The 27,190-nt window shown below is 38.4% G+C and overlaps 1 protein-coding gene across 2 annotated transcripts in view; it reads right to left on the bottom strand.

Annotated features, from left to right (window-relative positions):
* Positions 1–26,000, bottom strand: part of LOC149234398 (uncharacterized) — a 76,220-nt gene extending 50,220 nt beyond the window's left edge. The window contains exons 1-2 of one of the 2 annotated variants that reach the window (XM_089371831.1): positions 25,382–26,000; positions 23,285–23,393 (exon numbers count right to left, since the gene is read on the bottom strand). In XM_089371831.1, the coding sequence (XP_089227957.1) occupies positions 23,285–23,393; positions 25,382–25,675 (403 nt within the window). In that variant the 5' untranslated portion in view covers positions 25,676–26,000. The remainder of the gene's footprint in view (positions 1–23,284; positions 23,394–25,381) is intronic. The other variant, XM_089371830.1, reaches the window with a different exon arrangement.
* Between the last annotated feature and the right edge of the window lie 1,190 nt (positions 26,001–27,190).

Here is a 27,190-nt window from a genome sequence, read left to right as displayed (position 1 = left end):
AAAAATAAAAAATAAAAAATAAATAAAATAAAAAATAAATAAAAATAAAAATAAATAAAAAAATAAAAAATAAAATAAAATAGAAATAAAAATTAAAAATAAAAAAAAAAAACAAAAATAATAATAATAATCAAATTTGTTTTCAAATTTTTAACTTCTAAAACAGCATCAACATCAAACAAACACATTGCTACATAAATATGAAACTAAAAAAGATATATAAGATGTATAAGATGTCAAGTGATAGTAGATACATCAGATATCGATATTGAAATATGGTATTTGTCCTAAGTCAAAAGATCTAATATAATGATATGAAATCATATCAAAACAAAAATAAATGTATCTCATGAAATGAATCATGGGAATGAAAACAATGGCTTTCCCCTTGTTTGCTTGATGGAAAATGGTCGCTTCATCCTTAGCAATGTTATCAGAACTACACCAAAAGATTGGTCAACCAAAACATATATAAAATATTCAAATTTTGAAAAGGAAATATAATTCATGTGCATCCATATGAATCCAAATTATTATACAAAAATATGCAAAACTTCTCATGTAAATAACAAGGGTGTATATAACCAAAATATCATCAAGTGCAATCCATCTTTGAATCGAAATAGATCAATAGAGAGGCTCTAAATAGCCTTTGAAATCTAAAGAAAATCATGCTACAGCAAATAGCTACATAACATCAAAAGCATTGCCAATATTGGGATCATATTCATAGAAATCACCCACTAAACATTAAATTAAGATAGAAAAAGCTTAACATCCTAATCAATAATTTTGCTCAAGTAAAGTGTACATTTTTATTAAGGTCATGAAGCAAGAGCTCCACAGTCAACACCACCAACATTGAGGTACATAGAGGGCTTGGTGATCTTGATTATATGTTAGTTCCATACCCTTGTACATCACAGAATCTAGTAGAAACATTGCAATCATGCCAAACCTAAAATCCTAAAGAATGTTAAGTCTGCTAGATTTTGAGTGGGACCTAAAATACTACTTTCTCTATATGAAATCCAATGAGGTCATAACCACTCTCAAACATCCTGAGTCAATTAATGGTAATGTTAAAAATTTAAGTGAGTATCAAAATGGAAGATAAAGGAAAATGCCACTTTTACATTAAGAATTTAATATTAACATTAACTATTAGGGTAAGTATCTCATGAGATGAATCTCGGGAAATGAAAACAATAGATTTCTCCTTGTTTGCTTGATGGAAATAGGAAGAGTATCCTCACAGCTCAATCCCCTAAATCACTTTTTAAAAATTAGGATTATATTATTTTTTTAATGGTAATAAGTTGAAATTGACAAACAAGGCGATAATTACCCAAATTACCGCGATAAGTTATGGTGATAATATCAGCAAGGGGCATTTTAGCGATAATATCGCATTAATTGTGATATTATCACGATATGTGCAGCATTGATCCTTATGCCCATTGTTGTTGTAGAAGGCTAGAACTAGCCCCATCATTGTCTCACTACCCTTCCCTACCTCAGCTAGCCTTATCCGCTACCCTTCACCACCACACTACCTTAGGAAATTAAGTTGTTGCCTTCGTTGCCTCGAGAAATTAAGTTTTAACCTCCACTACCTCAAAAAATTAGGTGGTTGTCTTCACTACCTCAAAAAATTCGGTCCCAACCTCTCGCCGCCTCAGAGAGATGTATTTCAACCTTTCATTATTGAAAATGTAGCGAGCAAGGTCCTCTGGCTTTTGCCTTAGCAAGTGAATACCTCGACTTTTCGTCATGAGTTAGACTTCAGTTAGGATGAGTTATTTCCAGTTTACCAGAATAATCATCAAGTTAGCATGCGTAGAGTCGAAGCTTCAATTAAGTGGAGTCTTCATCAGTTTGACTACAAAACGAGGTGGCAGTTAGCAATTCAGTTAGAGCGGGTTAGTCTTCAATCTTGATTGAAGGAAGAGCAAGTTAGATCTCTAGTGTTGATTGGAGAGAGCACGAGTTAACAACTCCAGTGATGATTGGAAGGAGAGAGAGTAACACTCTCAGTTAACTTGCTATCACAACTAGAGTTCTAAATTTGAACTAGCTTAATTTACCATGGATCAAATCTATAAAAGAGAGGACGAAGACACAAGCAAATAACAATTGTTTTGTGCACGAACGATTGTGACAAGACAGAGCTCACGAGTTAGTGTGAGATATCCTTGATTGTGGAGCACAAGAATTGTGTCCTAAAGAATAAGAGCACAAGTGCACTAGGATTTAGGAGTTGATTGTTGTGCGTAAAAAGGATTTGGGGTCCTAAAAAGTAAGAGCTCAAGCACACTAAGAAATAGGGCCCAGAGGTGCACTAGGAAATAGGAAATCGGTGCAAGGGATAAGGAAGCCAAGGAGCAAAATTGAGGCAAAATAGTAGGGTTTGCATAGCAAGCCAAGGAGGCAACAGAAGGATCAATTCTGCAAGAACCAAGATCAAGTTATAATCAAGGACAAGATCAATTGTATTAGCTAAGTTTTGTGTGTGTAGCAAAATGCTTCCTCGAGAGAGACAGATTGCTTTGTAATAGATTCAACTGCTCTAAGGACAATTAATAAAATAGCCACATCAAGCAAGCAAGTTTTCCCTGTTGGGTTTTCTGAGAAAAAGTGTGTCAATTTATGCTTGTGTTTTTATCTTTGTGTTTTTATTCTGCTAGATATGCATTGTTAAGAGACTTTGTATCTTGGTGAAAGTAAACTAGTTTCAGTTTTCAGTTATTCATCTAAGTAGTTGCAGAGTTTCATGGAAATTTAACATGGTATCAAAGCAGAGATCAGTTTAAAGAAGAGCATCAAGTTGATCAGTTAGTGAAGAGCGCAAATCAAGCAAAAGGCTTGAGTTTGAAGAGCAAAGCAATTCTTTGGACATCAGTATGGCTTTCCAAGGACTAAGGTCATATCACAATTTAAAGGGAGCCTCAAATTTCTGCACATGGAAGGAGCGGATATTAGTGGTGTTGGAAGATAGTGGGGTGCTAGAGTTTGTGAAGCAGTAAATAGTGCCACCTACAAATGGCCAGCAATTGGCCCAACATAACAACAACGACACCAAGGCAAGGAGGATCATTCTTGAGGGGATCAGAGACCATATTATCCCTCATCTCCATTAGAAGAAGACAGCTTATGAGACGTTTAAAGCTATCTTAGATTTATATCAGGGTTCCAACGATGCCAAGAAGCTTACTCTCAAGGAGAAGCTAAAAGGTATCCAGAGAGCCCATTATCACATATCTTTCAATTTGAGATGAGCTAGGTGGTGTAGGCGTGACTATAGCAGAAAGTGACCTAGTGAGTCTCGCGCTACTAGGACTCCATAATTCTCGGTATAGTTTCCAAGATGCAGTAAGTGGTAGAGAGCATGTTCCTAGTTAGGAAAGGTTATGAAGTGTTTGTGTTCAAGAGGAGATCTAGAGAGTAGAGAAGTTCCAACAGAGGACGAGGAAGATTTTACCCTGGCAAGCAAAAGTAGCAAGGACAAGGGCAGGAAGGGCCAAGGAGAGGCTGAGTCTAGTCAGAGGGGCAAGAAGAAGAAGAAGAAGGAGGATCTAAGCAAGATCAAGTGCTTCCATTGCCATGAGTTCAGACACTATGCCACTAAGTGTCCTAATCGGAAGAAGGAATCCAATAAGGATCATGTAGTTGCATCAGCGGAGGTAGATTGCGTTTTTTGCCCAGTTCGAGAAATTTTCTCATTGATAGCTTGCATGGCAAGCTCAGCAAACAACAGTGTATGGTATATTGATTCAAGAGCATCCTTCCACATGACCGGGAACAAGAAGTATTTCAACCAACTGAAAGAGAAGGACATTTAATTTCAGATTGAACTAGGAGATGATGGCATGTATGCAACCAGAGGAATTGGTGCTGTCAGTTTTCAGAGGGAGTCAGGTAATCCTCTCCATCTTAGAGATGTCCTATATGTTCCAAGCCTGAAGCATAATCTTGTTTCAGTGGCAACCCTAGAGGACAAGGGATATGATGTCATCTTCAGCAGAGGTAAGGCTTACCTCAAGCATCTAACTTCTAGATGTAAGAAGCAAATAGGTGTGAGGATGAAGAATCTCTACAAGTTCCAAGTAGAGACAGGCACAGTCTTGAGCAGCAAGGCAAGAAGTGCACAAAGTAGAGAAGTGATGGTTACGCAGAGCAGGGCTCTGATGTAGCCCTTCAAGCAAGAGCGGGTTAGAGTACCTAAGAAGAAGCTACTCGGGATGGAGCCTTGACCAGTATCTCAGTTTGAGTCTTGGCTAATTGGTAGCTAGGCTAACCAGCAGGATGAGGAAGCGCAGAGCCCAAGACGAGTGGAGGCAGCCACTTAGTCCGTGACTTCCAATATAGGGAGAGTTCGAGCCAAGTGGGCAAAAGATTTGTTTAGGGGGGATCGAGAGAGAGTTGGATCCCCCAATACCACATTTAGGCAAATTAAGCAGCGACAGAGAAATACAGGGTACATGGCACTTATGACTGAGGTGGTAGACGCGTAGAGCATTCAGGCAGATTAAGCAGCGACAAAGATATACAGGGTACATGGCACTTATCACTGAGGTGGTAGACGTGTAGAGTATTCAGGCAGATTAAACAACGATAGAGATATACGGGGTACATGGCACTTATGGCTGAGGTGGTAGACGCGTAGAGCATGGTTGGAAAGAACAAGTCTTCATATAAGATTTCGTAGGAGAAAACAAGGAAGTCTTCTAGTTTAGAGGGAATAGTTGCAGCAGGGAAGAATCTGGTAGTGTTGAAGATAGATCTTGGTGGACGAGGTTCTTCCGGAAGTACCTTCTTCGCTAAGAGGTAGTGTTGAAAATGTAGCGAGCAAGGTCTTATCGCTTGTGCCTTAGTTAGTGAAGACCTCAAGTTGTCCTGATGAGTTAGACTTTAGTTAGGATGAGTTATTTCCAGTTTACTAGAATAATCATCAAGTTAGCATGCATAGAGTTGGAGATTCAATTAAGTGGAGCCGTCATCAATTTGACTATAGAACGACGTGGCAGTTAGCAATTCAATTAGAGCGAGTTAGTCTTCAGTCTTGACTGAAGGAAGAGCGGGTTAGATTTCCAATGTTGATTGGAGAGAGCACGAGTTAACAACTCCAATGATGAATGGAAGGAGAGCGAGTAACACTCTCAGTTAACTTGTTATCACAACTCGAGTTCTAAAGTTGAACTAGCCTAATTTAGCATGGATCAAATTAAAAGAGAGGACGAAGGCACAATTAAATAACAATTGTTTCATGCATGAAGGATCGTGACAAGGTAGAGCTCACGAGTTAGAGTGAGAGAGCCTTGATTGTGGAGCGCAAGAATTGTGTCCTAAAGAATAGGAGCACAAATGTGCTAAGATTTCGGAGTTTATTGGTTGTGTGCAAAAAGGAGTTGGGATCCTAAAAAATACGAGCTCAAGTGCGCTAAGAAATAGGGCCCAAAACAAGGTATAGGGAGGCCAAGGAGGAGCAAAATTCAGGAAAAACAACAGGGTTTGCAAAGCAAGTTAAGGAGGCAGCAAAAGAATCAATTATGCGCAGGAACCAAGATTAAGTTGCGATCAAGGAAGGCCATGATCAATTTTATTAGTTGAGTTTTGTGTGAGAAGAAAAACGCTTTCTCAAGAGAGAGAACTTGTTTTGCAATAGATTCAATTGCTCCAAGGACAATCAAGAAAATAGCCACATCAAGCAAGCAGGTTTTCCCTGTAGGGTTTCCTGAGGAAAAGTGTGTCAATTTGTGCTTGTGCTTTTATCTCTATGTTTTTATTGCGTTGCATATGTGTTAAATTGGCAACTAGGGCCAAACTCCATGTGGGTCAGCTTATTTATGGCAGCTGATATTTTTATTGGATCCCTCTCGTCGAGAGGTGTAGGATTGATCCAAAGATCATCCGATTCCGATAAGTATTTATGGAGATATGAATTTATTTTGTTTATGTAATTATTATCAAGCCGACCAGCACTTATGTAGGCTCTAGAAGCCCAACCGACGTGTCTATTCAACCGCTACAAGTTAGTATAAATAAAAGAGGATTTGATGTCATTTGAGACATACATTATTGTGGTGATCTCTTCCTCTTCACGTTTTGGGTTTTTGGAGCAGGAGAGAGACACCATGAAAATGTACGCTGGCCTAAGATGCCCTAAGTCACAGCAAAGGGAGGCTCAATATGCAGTCCATGAAGGCACAGTAATTAGATTCTTATACGCTGTTCTATATGCAGCAAGAAGAGGGACTTCGCTGTCCCTATAAACACAGTCCTAGGAGACTCTTTAACGCAGCTAAGAAGATGCCCTAGGTACAGTTCAGTGGGTGCCCAATCCGCAGTCATAATGTGCCCTAGCCGCAGGCTTATGAAGAATCTTATACGCACTCCTGTTCACACAAAGGATATACGCAATCCTGATTCACGCTAAGGATAAATGCAATTCTGTTCACGCAAAGGATACATGCAGTCCTGTACACTTGTTATATGCAGTCAAATGGATTAGAAGTATCCTCGGGAGGGTCTAAGGTACAGTATCCCTGTAGCAGACAGCAGTATAACTTGGCATAGGAATATATTACAATGAGAAGACCAGATCTATTATTCTCAGCATTCTTGTAACTTGATGATCTCATAACAGTATATCTCAGCGTCCTTCATTCTTGCTTCAACCACACATATTTGTGATCACTGTCTCAGTCCGGATACTCTCGTGGAAAGATACAGCAGTGAATGATCTTGGTGATACAGCTGTGAAGTTGTAACGGCGATGGTTTCAGTATCAAGTAAGATCTTGTTAAAGGCTGTTGTAGTAATAACAATGATAGTTACATTCTCGGCATATACAGAAGTATTTTTGTGCCCTTACTATCCTCACTGTCTGGGTCTAATGGAGATCATAGTAATGCTGTAGTTGCTATCTCAGTCTCAGCATTGATGTGATCATGTTGGAGAGTATTTAAGTGATGACTGTGTCCACTACACTCTAAGCATAATCTACAGTGATAGAATGGCATACCTGTAGCAGCCATATGACAATGAATAGCAGTGATAGAATGTCATCTGTTAAGGCAGCAACATGATGATGATGCACATTAGTATGGGCAGCGTGAAGTTGAAAGATGATCATGGATATGAAGGGCAGCATGATGATGGATAAGATCATGGACATGGGCAACATGATGTAGATCATGGACAGCATGATGTATGGGCAACATGATGAAGATCATGGGCAGTACAGTGATATATGAGAGCATGAGCAGCATGATGATCATGGGCAGCATGATGGTGCTACACAGTGAGGTGCAGCAAATGGACGAGATGCAGCATGATGATAGGTGAAGGAGTCACCTTGAGAATCAGTTGAAGCAGAATGTCTTCAACTGATCTCATCATGATACGAAATGATCTATGCTAGATCTAGATAAGTCAAAGTATTTGACTTCTGTTGTAAATGTACTCTCTCTCTCTCTTTCTCTGCTGAACTTTGAAGATAAAAGAAGAATTGATCAAAGGGTTTCCCCACACATTGTGGGGTTTGTCCCTGGCTCGCGCCATATCTTGTGTCCTCTTGCCTTGGCTTGTCTTCTGCGTTTTATATTTATGTTCTATCTGCAGTTTATCATAATGCTGATGTGATTGCTAACTGTGAAAATTTAAATAAATTGCTCTAGCATAGAACATACCAAAAATTAACAATATGAATTGTTAAGAGACTTTGTATCTTGGTGAAAGTAAACTTGTTCCAGTTTTCAGTTATTCATCTAAGTAGTTGCAGAGTTTCGTGGAAGTTGAACATTCATTGCCTTAGAAAGTTAGACTTCAACCTTCATTGCCTCAAAAAGATAAACTCCAGCAAAGATCCAGTCATTTGTAACAAGAGAAGTGGAAAAATTGGCTATGGTGGAATCTTTCACCACTGGAACCAATCAAAGAAAGGGGTCTAAAAACCCTCCAAGAGCCTCAACCCAAAATCAAAAAGAATAACAATCCCTAATGATCATAATGACTCTCCTCCATTCCTTTTATAGTTTCTCTTTGGGGACTTTCCCTCCTAAATTCAAACTTGCAAGTTTCCCTCCAATTGCCCCAATTTAATTTTTATAATCTAATGTTACTTAAGTAACATTAAATGATAGCTCCCCCTTTTGAAAAGACTAAAGCCTATGGGGTTAAATAGGCTACCACGCCCTTCCTTGTGCAATTAATTTGAAGAGGACATTATAGATTAAATCTCGCTTCACTTGACATGAAAGGGTTGAGATTAAAACTTATTCACTAAAGTAATTTACTTTACTTTTCCTAAGTTTCCATAACTCAATAGGCCAACTTAATAATGTGTTTTTTCCTAAGTTAGACTTAAGCTAAGTTACATTAGCAGCTTGCTCACACTAGAGCAAAGTACCTAAGGAAACTGTGGGCGACTTCTGCACGCCTAGACAAATAGGCCTATGCAAAAGTACCTGCCCAAGCTACAAAAATCAACATTCTTGTGTTTCGGAAACTTGTTTAGCACCAAGACTTACTTGCACTTGACCTTCTTTTGTATTGTTTTGGGCTAGATATTTAGCTTTCAGTTAAATATTTATTTATAATTTTTAATATTGATTATAGAATTGTTTTTACATCATTAGTTTCATTTATCAAGATTTCCAGTTTAGAGATTTTTTTTCCTGAGTTCTGCGTGGTGAGCCTCTTCAACTGGTAAAAACTCGAGTTCTACCCGCATGGACGCCGGAGGAGGCCCTCGTCCTCCCCTCCCTCCTGAGATCAATGCCTTCAAACGTCTAGTAGCCTCCTGCGGCAAGAGGAAAGCAAACCCGAATCAGCAGAAGTTTGTAAAGAAAGCCGAATCCATCCCCTCTGTAGAACTACCTATGAAACACCCGTGCAGGACTGCGTTGAACCTAGCAGAACGCGGGCTTATTGGTCAATTTACGGGCCTCTGGCCCTCTCCCAAAGATATTGATGGATGGGTCCAACAAAACTGGAGGCCCCTTGTCTCTGAAGGAATCCAAAATCACCTAGTAAGCAGAGCCTATTATGTTTTTGTCTTCGATTCAGCAGAAGATCAAGACCTTATTTTTCGAAACGGTCCATATTTCATGGGCCCCCAAGGGCTCTATCTAAATAAATGGACGCCAGACTTTGATCCTTCCCAGGATATTCCTTCAGCCGTTCCTGTCTGGGTAAGGTTACCCCACCTCCCTCTTCATTGCTGGAACTCGGAATCTATGGAAACAATCGAGAACAAACTAGGCAAATACATTGATAGGTTTGAAAGGAAAGAACAATATTCGTGTGCTAGAATATGTGTTGAAGTCGATCTGGAGATAGGGTTGCCTGAGGCGATCAAGCTAACCATAGTTGGCTGGTCTCACATACAGGAACTTGATTATGAACAACTCCCCTTCAAGTGCCGACACTGTCACGGCTATGGCCATTTCGCTCGAAACTGCAAGAAGAAAACTGAGGAAGAATCTGAAAAAGAGAAGGGCGAACAGTGGACACAAGCCCGAAAAGCAGGCACATCTAAGCAAACCAACAAAGTGAAAGGGAAAGGAGGGAATGCAGAGACCGGAGGACCCTCTTTTGGGAAGAGATTACCCGAAGATCAAGCCACAACAAATGCCACCATCTCAACAAATCCTTTTGCTGCTCTAAACCCTCCAGAAGATCAAAACCAACCAGAACTTGAAGAGGGAGAGGTGCAGCAGTATATGGAACAGATAGCAGATGCAGAAATAAACTCAGGATCTCAGGAACAAACTGGAGTAGCCACCTCAGAAATCCCTTGTGTAGACACAACCCAGCAGGAAAACCAGGGCTCTCCAACAGGCGCCATATCCCCACTCTCTTATGCAGAAATGACCAAAAAGAAAAAGCTGATAGACAACCCTAGTTCTTCCGAAGAAGACTCTTTTGAGCGATCCACCAAAAAGGCAGGAAGGAAGTCTCGTAAGGAGATCAGAGAAGAAGAGGCGAAGAGATTAAAGATGCAGGGCAGTCAGTCCACAATCGAAATGTCATTAGGCAGAAACACAAGGGCCCGACCCACAAAGGGAGGGCCTACTCCTTCCTTCCCTGGTAAATAATGCAGATTGTCTCTTGGAATTGCAGGGGTTTGGGGAACCCACTGAAAGCTGAAGCAGTAAAAGATCTATCAAGAATGGAACCCTCAGATATCCTCCTGCTCCAAGAGACAAAGATAGAAGAGGATGCTCTTCTATCCTTAAGTCGAACCAAGTGGAAAAAGAACTCAGGAAAAGCGGTCAGCGCCCGAGGTACTTCAGGGGGTCTTGCAACCTTATGGTCAAAGGATATGTTTCAGCTAAAAAGCTCCTTCACAACCCAACACTGGATATACACAGAACTTCTACATCTCCCAAGTAAGATTTCTTTGGCTCTCTTCAATCTTTATGTCCCTGTTAATTTCCTGGAAAAGAAGGACTGCTGGAATTCTCTCTCAGACTTCCTAGAAATCTACACTCCCCCAAACATCATACTGACGGGGGATTTTAACATCACTTTAGACCCGAAAAAGAAAAAAGGTGGAGTATGGGGTAAAGATCCCTTCCATGCCTCGGTGGAGTCTCTGATTCTTGCATGGGACCTCCTTGACCTCAAACCTAAGAAAGGTTGTTATACATGGACCAACAATAGAGTTGGTAATGCCAACATTGCTGCTCGTCTAGACCAATTTCTAGTTCAAAGTTCTTTGATGGAGGGGAAGCATTTAATCTCTTCAAAAATACTGCCCAAAATAATATCTGACCATAACCCCATCTCACTGCTGCTAGAAAAAGAGGAAGACTTAGGCCTTATTCCCTTTAGATTCAATCCTCTTTGGGTAGCGACAGAGGACTTTATGGACATAGTAGCTCAGGCTTGGTCGCAACCAGTTGAAGGATCCCCCAGCCTTGTGTGGGAGAAAAAACTTAAATACACCAAGTATGCCTTAAAAACCTAGGCAAAAAAAAACCCTCTCCACTCCAACAAGCAATAGACAAAACACTATGCAGGCTTTAGCCGAGATTCAGTTAGGCATGGAAGGAACTGAAACCACCAAAGCTCCGCTGCTCATCGAACAAAATGCCCAGTTCAACTCTTTTCTCTCCTTTCGCCAAGAAGAGGAGTACTCGCTTCTCAAGTCTCGCAGCCTCTGGCTGCAAGTTGGAGACAGAAACACATCATTCTTTAACAGACAATGCAGAGCTCGTCTCTCTCGAAATCACATCTCAGAAATATCCACCAGTGAGGGGGGAGTCACCAAAGGACAGCCTCTTATAAAATAGGCTGCCACATCTCATTTTCAGCGACTGTTTCAGGAGGATGGTTCATCTGATGAAGACTTGGCTGCTGACTTTCTGTCAAACATCCCTTCACTTGTCATTGCAGATTTAAGCGTTGGGTTATTGAAGCATTTTACAGAAAAAGAGATAGTAGAAGTCATATGGTCAATGGAGCCGGATAAAGCCCCCGAGTCGGATGGCTTCACCATCCACTTTTACAGAGCTTGCTGGAATGTAATAAAACTCGATCTCCTCCGAATGATAAAAGCCTTCCAAAAGAAAGCCAAAGTGGGAGGGTGCACCAACTCCACCTTCCTTGCTCTAATCCCGAAAAAAGTTAACCCAGAGACTTTCAAGAGGTTCCAGCCTATCTCTCTTTGCAATGCCTCATACAAGATCCTTGCCAAACTCTTAGCCAATAGACTCAAGCCTCTGTTAGGGAATCTGATCTCCCCTCTTCAAGGCGGTTTTGTCAAAGGAAGGTACCTCATAGACAATGTGATCCAAGTGCAAGAAGCCATCCACTCTAGCCACATACAGAAGGAAAAAGGCATGCTCATCAAGTTGGATATGTCAAATGCTTTTCACCGGGTTAAACTCTCATTCCTCTAAAAAATCCTTCTCTCCTTTAGTTTTAGTGTTGAGTTTGTCAACTTGATAAAAGCCTGCACATTCAGACCTTGGATAGCGCCCCTGGTCAATGGCAAACCTGCTGACTTCTTCCAAGCTACAAGAGGGCTCCGCCAAGGGTGCCCATTGTCACCCTTTCTTTATATCATGTTGGCAGAATCCCTAAGCAAAAAGCTAACAGTGGAAAAGGAGGTAGGCTCTATCCCAGGCATTAAGGCAGCAAGAGGTGTGGATCCTATAAATCATGCCCTCTTTGCGGATGACTCTCTCCTCTTGGGAGGGGCCTCGATTAAGATAGCAAGGGCTTTCAAAGAAATTCTTCAACACTTCTGCTTAATTACAAGAGCCTTGATCAACAAAAAGAAAAAGTGTTGTCTACGGTTGGAATGTAGATCATCTAACTATCCTTCGAATAGCTTGCTCATTGGGATTCCCTGGGTATGACAATTGGGAAAGGATCAAATACCTAGGCCTTCCCTTAACCTTGGGACCAAGCCCTCCCTCCCTCTGGATTGAAGTAATTAGAAAGATAAAAGCAAAAATAGCATATTGGGGAGGCCAATGGCTAACAAAGGCCAGAAAGTTAGTTTTGATAAAGGCAATCCTCTCCGCCCTCCCCATCTTCCAGTCTTCCCTCCTGTTAGCGTCCAAGTCTATCACGGAACAGATCTCCAAGCTCCTTCGGGATTTTCTATGGAATGGGGGTAAGGGCAACCAGAGCAAGTTACATCTGGTAAGATGGGATACCCTTAAAAGACCACTCTAGGAAGGTGGGTTACAGATTCAGGATCCAGGCTTGGCAAATCTGGCTCTTGGTGGAAAAATCATATGACAATTGTATGCAAACAAAAAACATCCGATCAGCAAGATCCTCTGGATGAAATACCTAAAGGGAGGCTCCTTGAGAAACCTCACAACAGCATCTACTCCAATAGGAATAGCAATTTGGAATTTATGCAGAAGAAGTATCGATCATTTACAACAGCATTTATACAGAATACCGTTCAATGGATAGAGAACCTTACTTTGGGAGGATACCATTCAAGGGAATGCCCCTCTGGCCTCCCTAAATTTCCACCAAGAGCAAGTTACATCTGGTAAGATGGGATACCCTTAAAAGACCACTCTAGGAAGGTGGGTTACAGATTCAGGATCCAGGCTTGGCAAATCTGGCTCTTGGTGGAAAAATCATATGACAATTGTATGCAAACAAAAAACATCCGATCAGCAAGATCCTCTGGATGAAATACCTAAAGGGAGGCTCCTTGAGAAACCTCACAACATCATCTACTCCAATAGGAATAGCAATTTGGAATTTATGCAGAAGAAGTATCGATCATTTACAACAGCATTTATACAGAATACCGTTCAATGGATAGAGAACCTTACTGTGGGAGGATACCATTCAAGGGAATGCCCCTCTGGCCTCCCTAAATTCCTGCAACGATCTAAAGATCTGGCTAGTGAACAAAGGTCTCCTCCGGCTTGCCGACATTTGCTCTTGGGACAGCAAAGGGAATTGGGCAAGATGGACTTTTCCAGGGGTTCCAAAACCTCTACAAGCTTAAAAAAACTTCTTGTGTACAGCTCTCTCTGGCCTCGCCCCTGTCCACCGCTCATCCAAAGATAAATGGGGGTGGGGAAGAACTGGAATTTACACAACAGCTCAAGGTTTCTCCTCTTTACAATTTACACATGCCCCTTCGCTGACACCGAAGCTCTAGAAATCAATTTGGTCCCCCCTTAGCCTACCAAAGGTGAATTTCTTCACATGGTTACTCATGCATAGAAAGACACTAACAGGTGAAAATCTGAACAAAAAAGGGATTCACGGCCCCTTTAGATGCTGCTTATGCAATTCTGCTACTGAAACCCTAGGTTGCACGAAACGGGGAAACGGGTACGAGTTTCCGAAACGGGAAGTGATACGAAACGCGACCTCCCCAAATTTTGGAAACGGGGAAACGCGAATATATATATATTGAAAATATTTAAATATATATATATATATATGTGCAATCATAAAACATAAATGATACATTATAATTTATTACACTTAAACATTAGGATTTAATTTACATCACATTTACTTATGAATGATCACATAATGAAAATAAAAATATCGGAATATCCAAAAGCAACCTTTATTATATATCCAAATCTCAAAATCAACCTTTATTTGTATTAATATATGAGGCTGCAAGTACAATAAAGACTATAAGGCTGCAGGAGAGAGATCCAAATCAGGTTTTTTTGCATCCACATCCCATTCTTTAGAAGGACCACTGTTGAGTTGGGAGTCTCCTCCTACATAGTCGAACGACCTTAGTGCTCTTGATTAAATACAAGTTTCATACCCTAGTACCCTACATGATCTTGATTATTGCGAGTTTCCCCTGCATAGAGGGCTTGGTTCTCTTGATTAAATACAAGTTCCATACCCTAGTACATGATAAAATCCAATGGAAACATTGCAATCCCCCCAATCCTGAAATCCTGAAAAACAGATAAGTCTGATGGATTTTGAGTGAGATCTAAAAATCTACTTTCTCCACATGAAATCCAATGAAGGAGAAACCACTCTCAAACATTTCATGGTAGGGCCAAAATTCACTTTTATAACTTTAGACACGCATCTAGAAGCAACTAGAAGTCACTAACATACCTTAAAAATAAATTAAAAAAAAACACAAGTTAATGAGGAAACGTGGGTCGTACGACCATGGAACGCGTTTCCGGCCGTACTAGCCACGTTTCCATTTCGGGAAACGTGGCAGTACGGCCAGAAACGCGTTTCACGGCGATACCAAACGCGTTTCCACGTTTCGTACCAGTTTTCGTACGGAAACGGACCTCTGTACCACGTTTCCTGCAACATAGCTGAAACCTCTAATCACTTACTGGTTGATTGTGATTTCACACAAGTAGTCTAGAATTTGGTCCTTCACGGTCATAGTGCTCCCTCCCCCTCCCAGATATCTATCGTTTCTCTTTACATCTCCTGGGCAGACCAAAATCCTGCGAAAAAACCAAAAGCGCAGTCTGGAACAACATCTGGCAAGCTATTCCAAAATTCCTTTGGTGGAAAGTGTGGTTGGCTAGAAACGATTGCGTTTTCAACAACAGGCTCCCGAATTCAATGGTAGTGGCAGCCAAAGTGAAAGCCCTCTTGTTGGAAATCGCAGATAAATCAGCTCCTGCCTCCTCTTTACCTTCAGAAGCTTTTGCGTGGCTAGGATCCTGCTTGACATGAGAGAGGAAAGATTCAGTCAGGAAGCCATTGAATGTTCCTTCTTGGCGCTTGCCTCTCACTGAAGGTGACTTTCTCACGTGGTGGCAAGGGATCTCAAAAGCCACGATCTTCTTTGATGGAGCATCCAAGGGGAACCCAGGAACTGAAGGTGCGGGAGGTTTGATTCTTTCCCCGGATAGATAGAGTAAAGTTTACAAAAGATTTTTCGGCAAAGATCACATGAGACATCATTTGTCGACACGTTTCGAACCAACCAGTGTGGTTCATCGTCAGGACAAGTTGAAGAAACAGATCCAGCTTAGCAGGTTAAATAGACAGAGCAAAGCCTCCAACGGCTAAAAAGACTAACAGCTACTTTGACTAGGTACCAGGATCAAAAACCTTATTTTATAAAAATGTTACCCTCGGGGGACCAATCCTTTAAATAAAAATAATATTATGATAAAAAATATTAATAAATAATTAAAATATTAAAAATAATTAAACAGTTATGCTCAATTAGTACCTAAAAATAATTCATGATAATAGTTAGTTAAAGATAAATAATTAAAAATTATATCTAAGGGAAAAATTTACCCTAGAGGGGGACCAGTCCTTTAAATAAAAATAATATTATGATAATAGTTAGATAAAAATATTAATAAATAATTAAAATTTTTATTTAAAATAACTAAACAATTATGTTCAATTAGTAAAAAATAATTCATGAAAACAGTTAGTTAGAGATAAATAATTAAAAAATTATATCTAAGGGAAAAAAAAAATTCATAGAGGGACCAATCCCTTAGAATAAAATAAATAAAATAATTATGTGATACAAAAAAAAAAAACTTTTTTATTATACTCATTGAAAGCAACCCTGTCACGCCTAGAATATATGGTCTCCCCAAGATTCTCAAGGACGGGGCTCCCTTGAGACCCATTGTCAACACCATTGGTGGTCCTACCTACCTTCTTGCTAAGTTCCTTGCGTTAAAGCTTAAGCCCTTGGTTGGTCGTACGGAGTCCTTCGTAAAGGACTCTGCTTCCTACATTAAGGAGCTCAAGGATATTAAGCTTGACCCTGGGGACATTCTTGTTAGTTTTGATGTTGTTTCCATCTTCACTTGCATCCCTATTAGTGAGGCCATGGAGGTGATCAACCGCGGAACAGATCCTGACACTGCTAAGTTAGTTGAGATCTGTCTCACTTCTACGTTTTTCTGTTTTGAGGGAGAGTTCTTCAAGCAAACCTGCGGGGTTGCCATGGGCTCACCCCTTTCCCCGGTTGTTGCTAATCTTTTCATGGTAGATTTTGAGTCCAAGGCTCTAAACTCTTCCAGGCTCCTTCCTAAGCTTTGGAGAAGATATGTGGATGACACCAATGTTATCTAGCCTCACGGCCAAGAGGAATTAGATCTCTTCTTCAATCATCTCAATAATCAATCCTCTGCCATTAAGTTCACCATGGAGCAGGAGGTCGATGGTTGCCTTCCGTTCCTCGATATTCTTATTTCTAAGAATAGTGATGGTTCCCTCGGCCACCAAGTTTTTCGGAAGAAAACGCATACTGAACAGTATCTTCATGCAAGTTCCCATCATTTCCCGGTTCAAAAGATGGGTGTTCTCAATACCCTGGCTACTCGGGCCTTAAGGATCTCGGATAAGGAGAGTTTTGAGAAAGAAAAATCCCATCTCCTTGATGTCTTTGTTGAGAATGGTTATAGTAGATTCCTGGGTCAGAGGGCTTTCCTTAAAGCTTCGAAGAATTCGCTTTCTCATCGAGAACCAAAGGAGCGAGTTCCTGGTGTCCTTCTTCCGTATGTTCAGGGGACTACTGATAAGATTGGTAGGATTCTCAGGTCGCATGATGTCCCTGTGACCTTTAGGCCCCTGAACACCATTCGCATGTCCCTCAGATCAGCGAAGGATCCTATCGACCCTAAAGATATGAAAGGTGTGTACTTGATCCCCTGTTCCTGTGGGACCCCCTACATTGGGGAAACTGGTCGCTCCATTAATCAGAGAATTAGTGAGCATGCAGCAGATCTTAAGCATAGGCGTACTAAGTCTTTCGCTTTAGCTGAGCACGCCGAGAAAACCAATCATCATGTTTGTATTGAGGAAGCTAGTGTTATTGCTAAGACTTCGCACTTCCATCATCGGAAATTTAGGGAGGCGCTTGAGATTGAAAAGAGGCCGAGTAATCTCAATAGAGATGATGGCTGGAAAATCAGTCGGTGTTGGGTCCCAGCACTTTTTTTTTTAACTTACGTATTTATTTATTTATTATTATTCTGAATTATTTTTTTATTATTATTATTATTATTTAATTATTTTATTTTATTTTATATTTATTGATTTATTGATTTATTTTTTTTTTAGGATGACTCATTTTAATTTTTTCATCTCTATCTTTATGGTCCTGTTTTTAGTTCCTTCTTATTTTTAATTATTTATTTGTAACTAACTATTATCACAAAGTATTTTTAATTACTAATTTAACTTAAAAAAAAAAATAATAAATAAATAAATATTATCATTAAATCATTTTATTTTAAGGGGCTGGTCCCCCTAGGGTAATATAATTTTAATTATTAAAATATAATTTTAATATAATTTAATAATATAATTTTAATATAATTTAATTTTAATTATATTTTAATTTTAATATAATTTAATTTTAAATATAACTTTAATTATTTTTAATAATTAAATATAATTTTAATTATTTATGTTTAACTAACTATTATCATGTATTATTACTAACTATTATCATATAATTTTTGTTAATAAAAAAGTTTTTTTTTGTATCACATAATTATTTTATTTATTTTATTCTAAGGGATTGGTCCCTCTATGAAAAAAAATTTCCCTTAGATATAATTTTTTAATTATTTATCTCTAACTAACTATTTTCATGAATTATTTTTTACTAATTGAACATAATTGTTTAATTATTTTTAATATTTTAAATAAAAATTTTAATTATTTATTAATATTTTTATCTAACTATTATCATAATATTATTTTTATTTAAAGGACTGGTCCCCCTCTAGGGTAATTTTTTCCCTTAGATATAATTTTTAATTATTTATCTTTAACTAACTATTATCATGAATTATTTTTAGGTACTAATTGAACATAACTGTTTAATTATTTTTAATATTTTAATTATTTATTAATATTTTTATCATAATATTATTTATATTTAAAGGACTGGTCCCCCTAGGGTAACATTTTTATAAAATAAGGTTTTTGATCCTGATACCTAGTCAAAAGTAGCTGTTAGTCTTTTTAGCCGTTGGAGGCTTTGCTCTGTCTATTTAACCTACTAAGCTGGATCTGTTTCTTCAACTTGTCCTGACGATGAACCACACTGGTTGGTTCGAAACGCATCGACAAATGATGTCTCATGTGATCTTCGCTGAAAAATCTTTTGTAAACTTGATATGGATCACAGAAGCCTAAACTCTACTATAGATAGAGTAAAACCGGCTTCAGTTGGGGCCTAGGCACTAGTTCGAACAATCAAGCAGAGAGTTACAGTCTCTTAAAAGCTAGTCAGATTGTGAAGGAGTTAGGTTATAAAAATATTAAAATTTTTGGAGACTCGGAGTTTCTGATTAAACTTTTAAACTCCGAAGATCATTTTTGTAATCCCGCATTAAACAAAACCCTGCAGCGAATCCGAAACACTTTGAAAGAGTTTGACAGAGATGACTCTTACCACATTCTGCAAGATTTAAACAAGCAAGCAGACTCACTGGCAAATAAAGGTTGTCTGCTGCCTCAAGGAAACCTTAGTCTCAATGGAGGACCCTGCTCACTCCATCCTCTGCCTTAACCAAGCTACAGCAGGCAGATCTGCACTCATTGGCCTCAATACTCAGATTGAGCGTTGTACTTGGGATTTTGAAAGTCACACTCAGGAATGCCAAGCAGCAAACAAAAGGAACAGCAAGCAGCCACAACCAATAGAAGAAACAACAAGCAAAAGGAACAGCATAACAATAGAAGGAATAGCAAGTAGAAGGAGCAGAACAATAACAGAAGGAACAGCAAGTAGAAGGAACAACAACAAAAGGAACAGCGGCACCTAACAGAAGGAACAACACAACAACAGAAGGAACATCAAGCAGAAGGAACAGCTGCAGTCTCCTTGTAGGTTATACCAACCCTGAGCAGAGCTCTTTGAGGAACATAGACTCTGCATCTTCCCGGGGCTAGACGATACAAATAGAAGAGTCAGCAAGAACTCATTCGATCAATGATTCGCTTCGCATAGAACATTTAGGTCAAGGTCTCAATTGATCTAAAAACAGAAGAAGCCCCCTATTATTAGCAATACTACACGCATGGAATCACATACTAACAGAACTAGACTATAGAAGGAACAACAAGCAGAAAGAACAGCACAACAACAAAAGGAATAACAAGCAGAATGAACAGTACAACAACAGAAGGAACAGCAAGCAGAAGGAACAACACAACAACAGAAGGAGCAGCAAGCAGAAGGAACAACACAACAACAGAAGGAACAGCAAGCAAAAGGAACAACACAGCAACAGAAAGAACAACACAACAATAGAAGGAACAGTGGCAGCCAACAGAAGGAACAGCAAGCAGCCCAAGGGGAAAAGAAGGAAGCAAACCAAAGAGAATTCAAGACAAAAAGAATCAGCCCTCTTAGGAGTAGTCAGTCTACAAACCATGAAAAAATACCAGAGAATCAATGTTATGTAAATTTGCTTTACTAATAGGACAATATGTTAGACAGTATTCAAGAATAGCTACAGAAATCTATGAATTTTTTAATATAAGCACAGGAGAAGGGACTGCGTCCCCAGCACATTCTCACGGCTTAGTTTCCAATTATGCTACAGTTGATTGTAATAGGAGCTTGCTCCATCATAACTTCTGGTAATATATCCACTATCCGATCTTGTTAAAAAAAAAAAGAATTGTTTTTACACTTCCACATATTTATATCAAATATATTCTTTTAATCTTATTGACCTACTGTTACAATCATTTGTTAAACATTAATAAATTATCTTATCTTAATTCCATATCTAACCATTCATTTACAAATGCATACCCTATCAATTCATTTACAAATGCAATTCATATAATGGAAGCATCTACATGAAAATGGATACACATTCACAATTCTTCCAATTAGTCCAATTATAAAAAGGTAACGAAACCCTGGTACAACAACTTAAAAGAGCTAAGCACAATGCTTAGATTCTCACTATGCTATTATTTCCTAGCAAAATTCTTTAACTACCAAGTCATACAAAAACCCAAATCATGGTAATATCTTTTATGTAGAAGTAAGAATTGCTAGTGTAATCAAGAGTATGTTTCATTAGCTTTTTATTATATGTAATCAGTGTTATCAGAATTGGTGGAACCGACTGGTTTGACCATTTTGATGCTTCAACTAGTTTGACGAATGATAAAGAACTATAAAAGGCCAATTCAATGCCCAATCAGCGTTTTTTGACCGAACCATTTTTACATGTTAAGTTTTTTCTATCTTATTTTAATGCTTAGAGGGTAATATTGATGATGAGGATCTCAATATAGGAATGATTTTGATGATAAGTATTTGTTGTAATATGATTTATTTATTTTTGATGTTAAAGGCCATCTAGAGCCTCTTTGTTGATGTATTTTTGGTTTAGAGATGTATTGCATTAAGTGCTATTTTGATTATATGCACTCTTACTAGCTATATAGATGAGAACTTTTGAATATTTGTGTATAAAAGGTTTGGATATATATATAATTTATGTATTTTTTGGTCGACCAGTTTTTTTGATTTGGTTCTAAATCAATTCCCCAATTCCCAATTTCCCAATACGGGGAGTCTAACAATAAACTAATTCCCAATTCGGGGAGTCGAACAATTCGATTATGATAATGTTGGGTAAAATATCTATACATGACAACAAAAGCATTATTCCGCTCCAGCTCATAATTATAACGTTGGGTAGAATATCTATACATGAGAACAAATGTGTTGTACAGCTCCAGCTCATAATCATTATGTCTAATCCAATGTTTTAAAAACCGGAACCGGTGACTGGACCGGTCCACCTAATGAATCGGGCTTCGAACCAGGACTGGTCAAGTCTAGACGAACCAGTTTTAAAAAAAAATACATTAAATAATTAGTTTTTAATGAATAAACAAAAACAAAAACTATTTTTAAGATTTAAAACCATGATTCCAAGGCAATAGAAACAAAATATGCAAGGTTTGCTAATCTATATACCATGTAAAGGTGAATATATCAAAATGGCATCGAGTGCAATACATATCCGCAACAAAATACATAATCAATGAGGCTCTAAATGGCTTCTAGAATCCGAAAACAATGCTCTAAGCTATGGGGTCACTGAACTACTACAAGTCTACATATCAGTGATCAACAACATGATACTCCTCATCATGATCAAACTCATCACCACTACTAGACAAGAGATCATCAACATGAGCTACATAAATAATATGGCTCCGAGATTGAGGACTCCTAAAACTCCTCTACAACTTTAGTAGTAGTAGCAAAAATAGACATCAAAACTACAAATCATTGATCAACATGGTCACTCATAAAACTCATCATCGATTCAACCCTACTAGAAATACATAAGCATCATCAACAAGAGATACATAAACATCATCTAGCTAAAAGTCTTCATACTTGGATTACTCAACCTTATAACATGATAGAAATTTAAAAGGTTTCACATGACTAACCAATGATTTTGGTTTGAGTGAAGGGTTCATCTCCTCAATCTTATAATGTGGTAGGAAAAAATCAGCATGCCTAACTAGTTGTTTTCCTTTGAGTGAAGGGTGCATTCTTGTTAAGGCCATGGTAGAGGAGTTCAACAATCAATACCACCCACATCAACTAAGTTCAACAATCAATGCCACCACGACCAAGGTTCTTAAAGGGCTTCATGTTCTTGATCAAATGCCAATCTCATACCCTCAGTGCCTCACACATGATAGAATCAAATGGAAACATTGGAAATTCCCAAACCATGAAACCCTGAAAACCATTAAGTCTACTGAATTTTGAGTGAAATCTAAAATTCTAGTTTCTCCATATGAAATCCAATGAAGTTGAAACCAACTCTCAAACATCCTGAGTCATTTCATGGTAATGTTAAAAATTTAAGTAAAAGGATGAAAATGAAAAGTAAAGGTCTCTTACTTTAAAAATTTAACATTATCATTAATTGCCAACATTGTTAGGGTTGAGATGTGTTAGGAAAATGAGAGGGTAGGCATGTTTTTCTTGGATGGACTATTTTTGGAGGAAAACAACCCCAAATTTCCCTTATAACAACTTCAAAAGTCACAAAAATGCATTCTGTGGGGTTTATAGTTGCCCTGGCAATAAACCGGTCAGTTTAGGACAGAACTGACCGGTTTGACCACAAATCGGTCAGTTCTGTCCTAAACCGGCCGGTTTGACCAGTTACCAGTTCAGACCGGCCAGTTTTTAAAACACTGGTTTAATCTACCTAGATTATCACTTGGAACACTTGGAAAGTGTTCTTTGTAGCGTGTAAATTCATGGAATTTGACCACAAACAATTCAGAAGCATCTAATGAGGGTGCAATTTTGGAGTCAGCATATGAAATATGTTTGTGAAAGGCATCTACAGACAAATGCTCGTGCACTACCACACCTGCAACAAGCGAATGAAGACAATGTTTTATTTATTTTTGGATATACACTGACCATGACCCACAGTCCAATAACCAATATATGGAAGATGCCTTTGAAAGGCAAGAGGTAGTGCGTAGATCTACAATGTAGAAGGGTTTAGACAGTTACTATTTTATGATTATTACATTATCTCCACTCACATCTATAGATTTAACTTGATATTCTTTATTCATCTTTTGTTTGGTTGTGTGCGTCATGTTATGGCCGTTATCTGCTCAAACTATTTTCAGACGTATCATTATTGAACCCAAAAGTTTCTTGTCTCCCACAAATCATTAGACACATAATCAAGCGGAATTGTCATATATCCGTAAAATAATTAGAACAAATTTGACAAATGCACATCTCATATAAACAATGTCTTCATACCTGATGAAGTCCCGTCAAAACCATAAAGTTCATTTAGAATTGTAGACTTGCCTACACCAGGAGGACCCAAGACTCCTATAACTGTGAAATCTGTATTGTCTGACAATAGCTGCAAAATGTGACAAACACATTGTCAATAAAATCAAACATAAAAACTTTCATGTGCAATGTGTGAATAATTTAGAATTTCCACGTTTGGGACTCGAGATTTCCCACCCAAATTAATCAAAACAAATCGGGATCTTGCATCCATTTTACACCTTTCAAAGAATTAATCACCATTGAAACTACTCTTACATGCTATCACAGAACAATGTTATCATTCAACCAACCCAAAGCCCGCTTTGGATGATTACGTAACTTCATAAAATGGTAAAAACACCAATGAGCTCATGGTTTGACTTGGTGGTTAAGGCAGTGGCCTAAGTCACATGGTTCGGGTCAGGCAACAATTAGGTTCGGTTTGAGTTCAAAAATTTGATGAGGTCGCCATTAAGTTCCTCTATATACATTTTCTATATATATAGATATATTAAGTTTAAAATGAAATATAGGATAAAATAGTAAGATATCAACATCAATAAACATATAAAAAGATAGAATAATTAAAAGAAAAAACAAAAAAAAATGCTATCACAGACATGTGATATGGAAATTGCAAGGATAGATTACAAGCTTAAGTTGTACGCTGATGTTATGAGTTTTGATCTATGGACTTGGTCAATGACTATGAGGTTTGATGACGTTCGCCAAACCTCAAAAATTTTGTAAGGTTCGCCAAAATTCGAACGTCAAGGTTGAAGTTCAACGAACCTCGTGACATAAGCAGTGGCATGTCAAGCCACCCATAAACATTCAATGCCCTTGGAGGCATGAATGCAATTGGAACCAGAAGCAAATCCTGCGTAATTTTGATGGAGGACTACCGTCCTCTGGTGGTAGCGTAACCCAACAAAAGTGCTGGTCATTAATGGCTTGCCTTTCAAGGATCGTCCTGTCCATGAAAACAAATATTCAGGGTGATTGTAATGCTTGTGGAGTTTAAAGGAAGCAGTTTCAAAAAAAAAAATGGCTAAAAAAACAGGTCCTTGATACCATCAAAATCTTAAACCAAGTTAATTTCCCATCTTTATACTGCACAACAATTCAAAAGCATGTTTCAATCAATCAAAATGAGATCCCTTGTAACAAGCACAGACCTATCTAAACCCACATCTAACATACACCTTGCGGTTGCATATCTGGGGTGCCAATAATTGATACATCTGGTCATTTGTTTCAACTCAAGATACGCATCCCTCTTAACCGCTATTTGAACCAAGTTTAGATGCATCTATGCTAGTATCCATATTCAACTCCCCTGATGCCCTGTCTGGATTCAATCCACGCAATGCTCCATCTAAGTTTGATGCACTATCAACACCACTTCCACCATTCAGTGCACCATCCAGACTCAATGCATCGTTACCCCTACTCCCACCTTGGCTGTAGAACACACTTCGATCCTCTGGGTGCAGTATAGATAATTAAAGACCCTTGTGCACATTCCAGGGGGGGGGACAAGTAGTATAATGTGCTCACTAGCCATTTAATTCAACGAGTCGATTCCTTTTTTTATGAGGCAAACACTTTATTTTTGTGGGGAGCTGTGAACCCCATTTAGTGGGGAGACAGAGTACAGCATTTCCTTGGCCTTATCGACTACTCTTGTTCTCCATGGGGTTTTGACATGGGTTTCATCCATGAGAATCCAAGATCTACTTCAATTGTTCGACGTCCTTCTTTATATTAGGATTTTAAACGGTGGTTTCGCCTAAAATCTTCATATCTTACGTATGCATCATTGTTCTAAACAGCACATAAAAATTTTAACTAGGCCTCGTTCAGCATGGTCATCGCCTCAAGCCATGGCAAAAACGTGGGTGTCAAACGTTAGCGCAGAACCTGGGTTCCTGATAAGCATGGAGTTTTGCTTAAACGGTCAATCTGCTATTGGGTGAATGCAATTCTAGTAAGCAAAAGACCTAGCGTTTTTTCACATTTGCTTAAATTGCACAAGGAAGTTAAAATTTCCGTAATGGGGAGTTAATATCTTACAGGAAAGAGGCGATCAGGTTGGAAGTCCCATGAGTCGGACAGAAGGTTAAGAGAACCATGGGATAACCGCGAACGAGGGTTCAAATCCTCATCGCCGCCACCTCCTCCTCCACCACCACCGCCTCCTGCCCTCATTAACTTAACGGCCGAGGTTCCAGTCCCACCGGCATCTATTCGAGAGGGTGCGGGCTTTGATAACAGTATCTTCGGGGCTGGTGAGGACGACGGACCAGCTCCGCTTGCCCCGCCTCCCCCAGCTGCGCCACCGCTGGCTGAGCCTGCACCAGCCACCATTGTTCCTTTCTCTGTTGACTGTGGGACACAGTGTCACCTCTGAATGGAAGAAAAGCTGCTATACGATTCCAGCAAAACTATGTTCATGCAATGATTCTCCCGGTTACAGGACTGTAAATGGTTGCACAAACATGCTACTCGCAGCAACAGCACTACAGCACTACAAATAGGTACACAGATATCTCACGCCTATTTTTAAGAAGAACTAAATCCGTAATCTCTCCCACTCCTGGTTGTCAGAACACCTCTGTATATATATGATTGAGTTACACAATGAACCGCGCATAGTGGGTTGCCTCTCTGAAAAGAGGATCACAAATTTTTGTGTTTTTTTGTAATTTATAAGAGTAATTTGGTAAAGTTCACAATTAAATTAAGTCCCACCAATATAATAATAAGATTATATATATTATATTTATAATACCAAGAGAGTATATCTACCAGTAATGGCCTCAAAAGAGTGTAAAAGTAACCGCAGAAATTGCCTCAAAATAGTGCTAAGTTGGAAAAAGTTGTAGTTTCATTTATTTTTATGAAAATTGCACATTTATAATTGATATTTTATTCAGATAGAATGGTTGAATATTTAACAACACAACACAAATCCTATATAAATTATATAGTAGAGTCAATTAATATGTCAATGCGTATATCAGTGAATGTAAAAATGATTATTTGGTACAACAATGGAGTTATGAGATCTACACAGGATCTGCAAAAATGTCATGACATGAATTGTAGATGATATGTCATTGATTTTAAAATATTGGACTTAACAAGTTAGAGAGTGAAAAATGAGAATAAAAGAAGTTTGTATGATTTTGTTTTATTGTTGGTTTATATGTCTCATTTGTAAAGTAAACAGAGAATTGATCAATGTCTGTCAAGAAAAATCCTTGTCATGTTTGCAGGAAAAATACAAATAATTTTGGAATTAGAAAAGAGGTGTAATCTCTAAAGATCACTTAACTTAAAAACATTGTGCAGATGGTTAGGCTTCTCTGGTATTACGATTTGAATAATAAATATGTCAGCAAATGAGCTGTACATGAATACATAGGTCAAAATTTGAATGAAACGCCTAAAAAAAAATCAAATTTTGAATAATTTTGTTGTAATATGTTTAAGTATAATATTGAAGATGCTACATTCATATTTTGTGAAATAAAAACTATCAATATTATACATTATTTGAATATGTAACATCATGTCATTTATTTTAATCTATTTACATCCTTCTATATCAGACAAGTACAACATTAGAGTAGACATTGTTTGGGAGTGCAAAAGCTATCGAAACAACAAACTATATACAGAAAGTTATAAAAAGAAATTAGAGACAGATAGTGGAATGTAGAGTATGTGGATGAAGCACATGAGGTACAAGTTAATCATAAATACATATCGATGAGTGGCATCTGCAACACCATGTAGAAGATATTTTTGGAAAATGGTCAAGATTGTGTATTTTCCAATCTACTCGAATTTGTCTAATTGCATCTCTTTCATGCGTAT

This window comes from Pinus tabuliformis, chromosome 8 (genome assembly GCF_031772625.1).
Source record: "Pinus tabuliformis cultivar Carrire ecotype Pingquan chromosome 8, CPIR1, whole genome shotgun sequence".
Classification (NCBI taxonomy): Eukaryota; Viridiplantae; Streptophyta; class Pinopsida; order Pinales; family Pinaceae; genus Pinus; species Pinus tabuliformis.
This window is presented reverse-complemented; position numbering and strand designations above follow the sequence as displayed.